This window comes from Branchiostoma floridae, chromosome 7, assembly GCF_000003815.2.
Source record: "Branchiostoma floridae strain S238N-H82 chromosome 7, Bfl_VNyyK, whole genome shotgun sequence".
NCBI lineage: Eukaryota > Metazoa > Chordata > Leptocardii > Amphioxiformes > Branchiostomatidae > Branchiostoma > Branchiostoma floridae.
In genome coordinates this window covers 12,774,408-12,787,321 of record NC_049985.1, presented here as the reverse complement: position 1 = coordinate 12,787,321, position 12,914 = coordinate 12,774,408, and the positions used below count along the sequence as shown (strand labels likewise).

Here is a 12,914-nt window from a genome sequence, read left to right as displayed (position 1 = left end):
ATGGTAAGGTAAGATCAGATTACTGTTACTTAAAAGGTGTTCATGAGTTTTAGGCAGTGAGAGACACCAGTAGCAAAGAGTTTAGTTCTGAACAAGTGGAACCTCTCTTGCTATACCATGCTGACATCAACTTTTCATAGGTTTGGCTGCAAAATGTCAGCCCTGGCAGAAATTGCAACCTTTGCAATAAAACCTACGCAAATGTCAACTCACTGTTTCTGAGATGAATGCCATGCTGGTAGAGAAGTGAATTTTGTGGTCACACAAACCAAAGAATAAAAGCAGCTGTAAAAGTAACAGCTTGTCTGGCTGATATGAGGCAATACACATGTCTACCACAAAAATGACTTCCCATTGTAATGGTTCTTGCAATTGTCAATAAAAATTGCTGTCCATTGTCCTCAAACAATGCTATAAAATACTATCGATTGTATTTTAAAAAGGATTTTGGAAGTTCCTTTTTAAAGGAAGAGGAATTTGGTAAAGTGTTATTTTCAACATTGTACTGTATTTATCCAGTATCGCTTATTCTGTTCAACCCTTAATATTTTATGAGGCAATCAAATATTTAATACCTCACATGGTTAATCAGATGTAAGAAGGTCAGAAGTCTTGTACCTGAGGCATATGAGATGGCCTCCCAATTTTACTCAGTTATTATCATGCTGTTACAGTTAATGTAGAATAGGGAAAAACTAGGACAACTATTTATGTGGGCATTTCCAACCAAATGTACATGTAACTCCAGTAGAATTGATTGGGTATAGAGTGGATCTGAAGGTCTGCTGTAACATTATGGGAATGAGTTTGGCGTTTCAAAGCGAAAGGGTCCTTTAAAGAAGCCCTTCAGATTGAAAAGCCCTCACATATTGTTTCAAACTTTCAAACAAAGTTATGTCTGAAAAGACCTTGTAATAAGACCCTTCACTGTTTCGCTCCATAGAGAGCCCTCAACTTTTCCTCAAGAAGTGTCAAATCAAATACTGTATTTCTTGAAATTTTGGTGTTCCATTTACAGTTTTCATAGTGATGGCTTCACTAGAAGAAAAAGGTATGCCATGTAATAAGAACTTACACTATTTTTGGCCATCAAGTCATGGATAAAGGGCCATCAATTTTTCCTCTAGAGGAGCCAAACCAGATACTGTAATTCTTTAAATTTTCACTGTTGGATTCTGCGATCATTTGCAAACTTGAAACCACTGTGACCATTTTTGGTCTACTTATCTACTGGATCTTAAATTTTCCCACCACAAACACTCTATTTTCTCCTTACAGCAAAATTGAATAAATGTGAACAGTAACAGATGCCAGTTGCTGATGACAAAAGTCTAAGGTCCATACCAAATAGCACAATGTTTCCTGGCATATATATATAATGGTTTATTAAAGTTCAACAGTGGAATTTTTTTAACATGGTAGTTGGGTTTTTTGGTTGTGATTTTGAGCAGTGATGGCTTGTAGAATTATTGTTACTGTGAAACACTGCTTGAGTATACATTTTTCCATTCATGGGTAATGCGACATGCATTACTGTCCGCCTTGATGATTGTCCAGTCTTGCAGCTAAAAGCATTTAGGGAGGTCATAAAGGAAATGATGTGAAACATAATGTTGATGAAATGTTACAATCATTAGTTGCGACTAATATGTAGGCTATAACTGGGGCCAATTCAATTGCACTGCTTGGTGAAAAAAGTTTATTTTGTAATACCATAAAATTTACTGTTTTGTATATATCTGGCTATGCTCCTTTTCATAAACTTGATATCAGTTAGATGTTTGTTATCGGGGTGTCTAATAATGTCTATAAATTAAAATTTTATGTGCTAAAACATTGCCTGTATAAGGTGTAGTGGGAGTACAGTACTACAAGGGAGAAAAGAACCCAAGTTTCAGTCTTGCTATTTGTACTAAATTGTAGTTTGGGCTAATTGTGTCTCACCTCCACATGTTCGGTTTTGTCACAGTGTTGATGTAGAAAGCACAAACTGTGTCTATTGTATTGTGAATCCTGAGGAAGATTGCAGAAGATAACTATGATATGGGACATTTCTCTGCACAGGATCTCCCCTTCCAAGTATTACAGTCTATAGTATAATGGACCTGTTTTTCCTAATGCTAATCCTACTAAATAAAACACAGTAATCACAAGGAAGTGGATGTCATACCTTTGAAAACACAATGCTCCTTTGTTCTGTAGGTACCTAATACATTTGTACATCTCTGCAACATCTCAGCAATACAGTGTGATGTGAGAATGTTATCACAACACTAGCTCAAGAAACTTGTTCTTTCCGTCATGCTAGTACAAAACTATGTATAGTCCCCTAGATACAGTACTGTACCTTGATACGAGTTAGCACCTTATGATAGTTGTAGATTGGCAGATTCAAAAAAGAATCCTTTAATCAATCTCTAATATCTATCCTATTAAGGACGAAGGTTTTGACAGGTTGCTGAAGGAATTTCATTGGTAAAGAACTAATTTTCTTACTTTTGTGTTGTGTTTGGTTGTCTTTTAAATCGTCCTTATACATCCTGTATCGTATTCCAATTGTAAGATCAAGGGTCACACACAGTCAGCCAGGTTCTGAGTGACCAGTGGCCAGACAACAATAGAAAGAGTAAATTAAAGAGGCCAGCACTAACAATTGGCTTTGGCCATTCTTTTCACTCTATCACATAGATGTTCTTTTTGTTGGTCAGTTCTGTTTCCGTTTTGAAAATCGTTCTAATCTGCAAGTTTCAATAGTGTCTGGAATGTGCTTAGGTTCCTATTACTTATTAGCCTCCCAGATTAGGATTACTGGTAGATTAGCCCATCTGCCCTCAGCACTTAATGGGTCCATAGAGACTGTGCATCAAGAACTGTTCTATCAAGTCTGAAGCCCATTTTACAAGCGTGTGTAATCGTCTGCATGGATCCCAAATCCCCCTCCAGCAAAGTGCACATTTGTATCTGGTGTGCAGTAGATGTTGCTAGGCAAATTCTAAACAGGATTTTCGCTCCCTATGTAGCTGACTAATTGAGTCGTGATTGTGACTCCTGCATGAAGTTTACCATACCGTACTGTGTATGTTGTGATGAACAAGACTTAACATTAAACTGTGCTTTTGCAAAGGTGGGTTCTATCCTTCAAGAGCACAGACATGTATTTGTTTACACATGCTATGCCAGTTTAACAGTGAAGTCAGTCATGTAATGGTGACATTCTTTATATCTCTAGGTGGTTTCTTATCTGTTATATTGTCAATTTCAAAACATGATTTTTCATTGGTAGGATTTTGCCAAAATAAATGCTACCAAGTGATCCAAATACTCAAATTGCTAGCTCACACAGCAGTCAATGTACTGTGGGTAGCATGTGCTCAAAGTATTGAATTGCTGTCAAAAAGTAGGTTCATATATTTGGTGAATTGCCCAATTACTGACCTCAGCTTGGCCGTAATGCCAATCTTGGCAACTTTACCCACATTAGATGTAGACATGTAGCTAGGTCAGCTCTCTGGCCAAGGACTTATTTGATCATGGAGGCGGAAGTCTCTTTCTTCTGTCTTTAAAATCTGATTGTCCAGTAATAAGTGGTTTACTGACTGCTTCCCTTCCTGTCTGGCACACACCACCAGCCCAGCTGAATGGGCCTACCCAGTCTGAATTGAATATGAAATGAAGAAGTAAATAAAAGACTGTGTTCTCTATGTTTTGCTGAAATTGATCTCATAATAGTCAGATGGGTCATTTGCTTTTCTCAATTTCTGTATTATGTGTGTTTTGTATTCTTTCTTTGCACAAATCCATTTTTCTCAAAGCAAAATGTGACCGATAATGGAAAGGAAATCATTGAAAAATGGAAATGCATGTGTACATACCAAAGTACCTTTGTAAGTTATGCATTGCTAGCTGTCTAAGATTAGTAAGATAGACATGTAAAATTTGCTAGGTAGTATAGTAGATCCGAAGTTTTAAATGAATATGGGATATATACAGTATGTATGAGATGGAATGTGTGCAATGCTACAGATATAGTCAAGAAGCTATTGTGTTGCCTTCCAAAATTATCTGTGTCATCTGCGGAATGCTCATTTATCCTGGAAGGTGTTCAGTTTTCCTTGCCAACATCCCGTCCTTCCTGTTAAAGTCCCGGGGGAGAGTACAGATTACCTGAAGTAAACATCCCCAGGTGTCATTATCCAGGCTGATCACAACACTGCTACCATCTGTGCTGCCAGTGTCTGTGCTGCCAGTGGGAAAGGTCAGGTCAGGTCTGGTCCTACTACTAGTACAGTTTGTTGTTTGGCTGTATCATTTGCTTTTTCCTTGCGGTGTTATTGGATGTTGAATATTCTTCGATGAAAATGGTGAATCATGTTAAATTCTGCTTGTATATTGTTGTTTCTACCAAAATTTATTCTTGCCTAGCGAAAAGATTGTGAAAACTATGAAAGAGATCCTGTTATACTTGACTGACATGCAAAACATTTATCGTGTAAGCTTATTCTTTCACTGTTGCAAATATGTGGAGTAATAAGTTTTTTTAGATATTAATTAACACCTTTCTCGATCCTTCAGACATGAAATATTCTGAACAGAAGCAGAATAACAGTGCTTAATTGATGCGGTATCTTCAGAATTCATTGTTTCAACTCGGGACCTTTGTTTCATACTGAAAGTCTGGAAATGCCAAGGACTGCCATTGTCAAGGAACAATTCCAATGTGGTTGCAGTGAGGTGTGTTGCTAAGAAACACTTATATTGTGGTGGGTAACACTACTAACAGCCTTGAGTGGATCGAGAGAATACAATTACAACCATGGCTTTAAATAAACCACTCAAATGAAATTTTCTTTGCATCTATGGAAACATGTATAATATAAAACATTTTACATATTGCTTGAAGTTTTCTTTGAAATGTTTGACCAATTTCTCTTTTTGGGGGTCAACTCAGATTGTAGGTAAAACCTGCTGTATGTACTAATAGGCTGTCTCCAGATCGCCTGTCCCTTTGTCCTGGGATGCAAGATTGCTTATTGGGAAATACAGATATTTCTCCCCATCTATCCCAAACATCTGAAATCTATGACATGAAATAGATAGAAATACATTTTTAAAATACATTTTTATAAGAATGAATTCAACAACAAAAGTCAAAGTAATCGACTTTTCAAACAAAGATTAGGATAGGGCTGAAGGGCTGCATGTATGTGAAGTCTGTATCTACCATGTGTTTAGACATGGTCCATTTGTAATTGATTCCACCTCCAAAGCAGAATCAGATGCTTAATTGAACCCAGCCACCAGAGGTGGCTTTATTGTTGTGGTGGGAATTCTAGAGGCTAAAAAGTTGCAAGAACAACAGTTTGGACCAGATGAGGTCTTCATTATAATAGGCTCACAGGTTTTCTGTTAATGACATCTTTCACCTCGATTTCAGAGAGGCTATTACTAAGTATTAGATAGGGCAGAAACCTTTGCTTTTATTATCGTTCATGGAGTATTTGTAATGGAAATGAGCACTCAACAATGAACCTATCTACCAACTGTCTGTAGAGTCCATATACAGCAGTAAACCACCAAAATGTTACGAATTCCGAATTTTACAATATTTAGATTAGAAAAGTTGTAAATCTTTTTCACCTTCAAGTGGAAATTATTGCAGTTATAACTTTGTATTCCTCATCAGGTCCATGCGTCACTGGTAATGTTACTACTCGTAATTGCATGGCAACAGGGTCAGTTTCTAGGATATCTTGAAAAAGTACTGTACAGTTAATTTCAACACAAATTTATTCAGTCTGGCAACCTTAATGAATACTGGAGGATGGCAGAAATGCACATGTAGCGGATGGATGGATTTGTTATTTTCTTGTTAAATAAAGAAATACTTTTTAAAACGTCTGAAATTTTACAAGTACAAGGCTGGAATTTTGTGTAAAACTTTTTTATGCGTCTGTGAGTTAAAATGGCACATATTGGCACATATCTTACCGATGTCATGTCTTTGTGATTGATCATTGAGACTGTTCTAACCTGGTTGACACCTGTCTTCCCTCTTGACTCAGGTCTCACAAGGAATACAGCAGGTAAAACTGCAGGGTTAATCTGCACAAACATGCATATTGGTGTACATGTGTGCTTACAATTGTTTTCCTTGTTGCACGTATATTGCAGTGTCTGTATTGAATTTTAATGTATGTTAAGAGTCAAATCTTTGATAGTAAAGGGTGTTTATCCAAGATTAGAACTTTTGGTATGATTTCAGATAGTAGAACACAGAAGTTTGGAGAGAGACAATGAAACATAGTCACATACAACCTAAAGAATTGTCTTATTCACTTTGCACCACACTTTGACAAGGTTACGTTTGTAGGTTATTCAGCAAGATGTTGAGATATAATGAAGTAAGATATGCTTAATTGTCAACAGCTAATGATGACAGCTTGAATTTGTTCATCTGCTGAAAATGATGAGTGTAAGGTGTGTTTGTAATGCCTAAGTTTAATGGTATGTTATAGCTTCATGTATATCTTAATATGTGTCTATCTTGTTTTTGTGATGATACACGTTCCTGGATTCAGTCATAACAATGTTGCATTCATCAATGCTAAGATTAAGTGTAGTAGAAATACATTCTATTTTGGCAGTAGGCTGTTGTATGCTTAATTTTTTACATCCCTGCTAATCAAGACATGTGTTCATTGATGTAATTCTAAAGCAATGATTCCTTGTTAACTGCTGGACTGACTTTTTGTGGCATATGTATATTTACATTCATTATTGGCATTTGTTTTAGAAAGGGCCAGCTGAAAGTTAGAATTAAGACAACCCTAACAGATGATTGTTTCATATACTGTCCATTGGAAACAGGTGATACTGGATATTTATCTTTCTGTGTTGTATTTTCCCCAGGTAAACTTACGGCTGATCCTGGTCAGCGGAAAGACACATGAATTCCAGTTCTCCCCCAACGACTCGGCAGCGGACATTGCTAAACACGTTTATGAAAACTGGCCTACCGGTGAGTATACCCATAACCTGTCCTTTCTTTCACACATATCTCATGAACACTTTGCTCAGCCCTGCAAAACTTCTAAGGGTTCTTAAGAGGGTTTGTTGTTTAATCCTTTAAAAAATTGATATATGAACTTTTGTTATTGAGAAAGTTTTTAAAAAGCTATAGCATAAGCTCTACAGAAACCAAACTATGCCAAGCCCTGTCTTTGAAAGTTTGAGTAGAAAATTCTGTTTCCCAGTATATAACTTCTGAAATAATAAGAACCCACCCATGGAAACCGTATGGATGACTGTCATCTCTGAAATTCAAGACCCACATTTAAGGCATGAAAAATTCATGTGGGTGGACATTTTAGCTTGACGCATGACACATGCCAATTCCATATCACGTTAGATAATATTGATCTGTAGTTGTTCTATCAGACAGGTCCGTACTAATGGACAGTAACTTTGACCTTCCCCTTTTGTTCCGTCTGAAGGACAGTGTAAAGGATAACATTGTTTAGTGGGTCTGTATCTACTTATGCTTCAGTAACTCTTCAGCTGCCTTCTCAGACCATGATCTCCTTGCTGCTGTGTGATGTAACTATACAGCAATTTCCCAGCCTGATAAAACTATGAGTGGGTTTATTGTTGCATCTTCAGGGCTGAAAATTCATCTTTGGAATTAGGTGCTCTGGTGCATCTAGCCTACATAATTGGGAGCGCCAGAGACATTTTGTTAACTTCAACTTTAAATTGAGAGGAATTTTATTATCGTTTTTAACACTTATATGCCAAGAATATGGTGTATACTAGTATACTGGAATATCTTTACAATACTAAAACCTGTGAAAATATTTGGGTGCACCGGTACACCCACAGAAAAAATTGGGTGCACCATGGTGTATTTCGAGCCCTGATCTTTGTTTGGCTAGAATGGAAGCTCAAAACATTTTAATTGTTTGATGGTTTGTGCTTACACTGTTTGTTGTTCCTGCCTCCAGACTGGGACGATGAGAAAGTCAGCACACACAGCATACTTCGTCTAATATATCAGGGCAGATTCCTGCACGGAAATGTCACACTTGGAGGTATGTCTGCATCCCTTAAGGTTTCACCAGCCGACTTATGCACGTCTTACATTCTTCTCATGGGGTAACCATAGTAGCTAAGGTGATCCATCTACTTCAAATCACTGATAAGCAGGAGGATAGCTAAGGATAGCAAGTAACATATGTTCATCTTGTAAAGATTCATCATTATCATTATGTGTATATCAGTAGGTGTAAGCCCTGAAGCATGCTGTCATTGTTCTCTGCTGTAAAGTGGAAATACTCAGTTTACATAATTCCACCCAGAACAGCCATGTAAAATGATTGTTGTAAATTCTCATATATGTGATGTATGACATAGTGTTCGCAATATTCCCCCACAGCCTTACAGCTACCGGTAGGAAAGACAACAGTGATGCATTTGGTGGCAAGAGAGAATTTACCAGAGCCCAACTCACAAGGTTAGTTTTCTGTTGCTTGAAGTTGTGGCCAAGAAATCTGCAAGTATGTCTTGGCATTGGTAAAGGCCAAGTTCAAGATGTGCTCAAAGATTGTCCCGAGAGTGCCTGATCCAGGATTTACAAAAGATCAGGACTTACAAGACACATGTCTAGAATTTGAGGAAACCATCTTGGCACAGAGAAGAGAATGGCAACCCCTTAAAATTATCTGACATAAACACACAGCTGCTATTGGTTAAGAATAAGATGTTCACTCTTTTGTGTGTACTAGAGGATTTCTCAACAGGGAGATGAACTTATTTCTTATCGTGGCATCTTCAAAACAAATTCACAAGTTAGAAAAATTGTTGTATCATTTAACTTAATTGAATTGTTCGCTAAAGCTATGTGGTTATTTTCTCATATTCTTCAACATGGTAACACTACCAGTATGCCAGATGATTGGCCCTTAACAAGTACCCTGGTTCTTGTCCTTCCCACATGAAGCAATAATGGTGAAATCATGGGATTCATGCTGGTACTATTTATAGCTAGCAGAGCTTCATGTCTATCTAATTACCTACCACAACATGCAGTTGACAATAGTCATGGAAATGTAAGTCTATTTCTGAAGGCACCTTTCATCTATTTTTCACTCTTTCATACATTGGATTGTAATGTAATAAGTTATTATTAGGATTGGAGTAAGCCACCTTAAAACTGTACATATGTTATCGTACAAGTTCTCAACATATCGTTGAAATAGTATCTGCCTCAGAATAAGCCTTGAATTGTAACTTAAGCATGATAAAGTACAATGTGGTAAATACTCGAGTCACACAAATGATGGTGTGTATCTCGCGGAAGTATCGGATTAAAGTGAAAAGGCCATGGTGGCTTGGGCGCAGGTGTGCACAGGAAATGGCCTTGTTAGGAAACCCGTGTAGGAAATGACCGATGTGAAATGTCATCAAAGAGGATGTGTCTCAAAAGGATGTGTCTCACATGGTTTCAAATGGCCTTGAGCAACATGCCTCTACTATGTACCTATATTTGGTCTGTTTGATGATAGGAACCTTTTCTTAATCAGGACTCTCAAAAGAAAACAAAATCAAGGTGATGCTTAAGGTGGGAACGGTGAACCTAAGCCCCAAATCCACATATTTTGATGAAGAAAAGGAAATAATCTAAATTTTGAAATTGACAAAATGGTGCTAAAGTCTGTGCAGCCTTGCATAGGCAGAGCCCTGTCTGCTGTGAACTGCTTGTCAGGTTTCATCACTACCTTAGATGTCAGACCATAGGGTTCATGTCTTCTACTGAGGTACAAAATGTAATACTAGTAGGTAAATTAGCATGTTCTGCCAAAAAGCAGTTACTCAAGCAACTGGATTTGATTTTGAGCTTGCTTCAGTGCCAGGATTCAGCAGTTGTTTGCATTGAGCATCTGTGCGTCAGAACATAACACAAAATTCAGAAAAGTGCAAAGAATTTAAGGTACTGTAGATTTTTCCATAAGCCAAAACCTGTAAGTTTAACTCAGGAAACATGGACATGGAAACTTTTTCAGCAAGGTAGCAAACAGACCATTGTCATTCATGATGTGTATTTGTAGACCTAACCTTACTTTACTTCCTTCTGTCCTGCAGGTCAGAGAAAAAGTGGCAAGACAGAGGAGAGTAACTGCTGTGTCCTGTTGTGAGTGCTTGTGGAGGAGGACACGGGGGGAGACATGGGGGGAGAGATAGAGAGGAATCATCGGCACAGGATGATCCATTTTTCACAAAAAAAACGTATAAATATTGTCAGATTTCCACTAGTCATTTTAACCTCTTATAAACTGTGTTGCTTCAAAACTACCATGATCAACCCATGTTTGTATGGTAATTGTATACCATAAAAGAATAAGTTATAAAGGTTACAACAAAATATCCTTAAATGGTCTTATATTTATATACATGTACACCTGAAAAATATATTGAACAAGGAAACTCAAGAGTAAACAAACAAAGAAAAAAAGATTATTGTTGACCTAAATGAGCACAGAAATATTTGTACAGGTAGACATAATCTGAAAACTCTAAGTTCCAAATTGTGGCATCTATAGAATGCTTAACCTTGGACAATGATTTGAAATGAAACCCTGTAAACATAGATTATGTATTGCTTTTAGTTGGTAAACACAACAGTAAAACTAACTTACCAATACAATACTATGCAAAACAGCACACCTCCTTTTAAGGGGCCTGGGGTCAAGATGAACCCTGAAGTCTTAGAAGAAGGAATATTTTATCAGAGATTTCTTAAGGTATTGTACATTTTGTGTGAAGGACTTGAGCATTGCCTTGACACAGATATTGCAAGGAGACATGCTTTTACTAAGTAAGCAGCATCCTCTATTAAGGTTCTTAATAGTCAGCTAGGCTAGGAAAAGGTATGAGCACAGTCCTCCTTATGAAAGAGTAAGGTAGCTTAATGGTTTTATTTGTACAAAATGTCACTTTTAATGGCCTTGATTGTTGAGAAGATACCTGTTTGTCTCAAAATGGGTTGATATTTGGTGGCTTTGAAGCAGCACAAAAGATATATAGGTATCAAATTTCCCCAAATGAAGACTTTTCAGCTGGAATCTGAGATAGTACCCACTATTTTAGGTACGATTTTATGGCATGACCTAACATTGTAAATGAATTAAACAAAGGTATACACGTTTAACCACTGGGGAGCCTTCTAAGACAAGCATGTGGCAAGGTTATGCTTTGTTGCCACAGAAAGAAAATTGTATGTATGTATGTATCTATGTAGAAGCTTTACCAAAAAGAAAAACAAGGAGAGGTAAGGCTGCCTGAGTGGCCGAAATTGAAGCCATGAATTAGATATTGTTTCCGTGGCAACAAGCACCAGATGTCCTAGGTTGCGTCAATAGTATGCTATACTGGAACGGTAACCACTTGTTGAGATGAGGTCAGCTGTCACAGGGCTGTTCTTACCCAGGCAACCAATGGTACAGTCCAGTTTGGGGCATGTCCTGGGAGGTATCCCTTGACAACCATACAGGCTGCATCATGCAGTAAGTATGGGTGATATGCACAGACCTGCACCTACGTGCTTTAGACCATATGCCGCACAGATATAGGATAATTTTCAGAGATGTGAGAAACCAGTTATCTTCGCACAAAGCAGGAACAAAAAAAAAAGCTCTGTACATTTCATGAGATTTTGATAGGAAAAAATAATGTTGATTGAAGATATACAACATGCAGTGGGGTTAGCCTTATGCAAACCCCTTATATGTCTTAACAAAAGCTTCATAGATTTTTGATCAGTGAACAAGGACAATGTATTCAGCAACAATGTATTATCTCTATATGTTTTGAGCTAGGTATGTTTTTGGTCTAACATTTTTTTGCATTTGCTTACCAGTCAAAAGTGACCTAAAGCTAGTTTACTGCTGTGTGTAGCCTTTCACTTAATATATATATGTAACACAATATGTAATTGTTAGCTTAGATTTTTATTTGTATCTCTGGAATTGTAAATATGATTTCATTTCATATACAGTAATTCCCGCTACGACAAAGGGTGAAGACCTTGGGAGCATTTATACAGAGAAAAGCCATCAAACCCAATTATAGATGACAGATTTAACAGATTGGTTATCTTATTCACAGAAAGGAAAGAAAATCACTTGTTTACCTAAATCTAAACATTGGTCCAAAGGAGATAAAGGTTACTAGTAGGATGAACGATCACCCTTTAATAGTGTACAAATGGTCTTGTGAGGTGATTGTACTGGGTAGTTATGATAAGGTATGCGATGCACCATTGTAAACGTGCAGGCCTTCAGGTAATGTGGGGCAAATGATATGTGCTTTAGCATATTGCACATAAGGATAACTTGGAAAATCATAACAGGCTGGTAACTCAGAATAAAGTGTGAGAAGCGGAGTCCAGTGTTTTCTTTCTTGATGAAAGACTGCTGAGCTACATGACTTGTATCTACAAGCTTAACACCTGTCCTTGGTACTGAATGCTACAGTTTAGCATTGCTAGTGATGAACAGTTCACACAGTGAATATGCCTGTCCTTGGTGCTACACATAGCTAACATACCTGTCCTTCATGCGGACCACTATTCACACACAAGTGAGCATACCTGTCCCTGGTGCTGAACAATATCCACGAACAGGTAAACATACCTGTCCCTGGTGCTGAACAATATCCACACACAGGTAAACATACCTGTCCCTGGTGCTGAACAATATCCACAGAAGTAAACATACCTGTCCCTGGTCCTGAACACCATCCACACATGGTTAAACATTCCTGGTGCTGAACACCATCCACACACAGGTAAACATGCATGTCCCTGGTGCTGAACAATATCCACACACAGGTAAACATGCCTGTCCCTGGTGCTGAACACT

At 37.7% G+C, this 12,914-nt stretch overlaps 1 protein-coding gene across 2 annotated transcripts in view; it reads left to right on the top strand.

Annotated features, from left to right (window-relative positions):
- Window positions 1-12,436, top strand: part of LOC118418993 (ubiquitin-like protein 3) — a 15,774-nt gene extending 3,338 nt beyond the window's left edge. Inside the window, exons 2-6 of one of the 2 annotated variants that reach the window (XM_035825183.1) lie at window positions 6,063-6,083; window positions 6,910-7,018; window positions 8,001-8,087; window positions 8,432-8,509; window positions 10,138-12,436. In XM_035825183.1, the coding sequence (XP_035681076.1) occupies window positions 6,063-6,083; window positions 6,910-7,018; window positions 8,001-8,087; window positions 8,432-8,509; window positions 10,138-10,190 (348 nt within the window). In that variant the 3' untranslated portion in view covers window positions 10,191-12,436. The remainder of the gene's footprint in view (window positions 1-6,062; window positions 6,084-6,909; window positions 7,019-8,000; window positions 8,088-8,431; window positions 8,510-10,137) is intronic. The other variant, XM_035825184.1, reaches the window with a different exon arrangement.
- The last annotated feature ends 478 nt before the right edge of the window (window positions 12,437-12,914 follow it).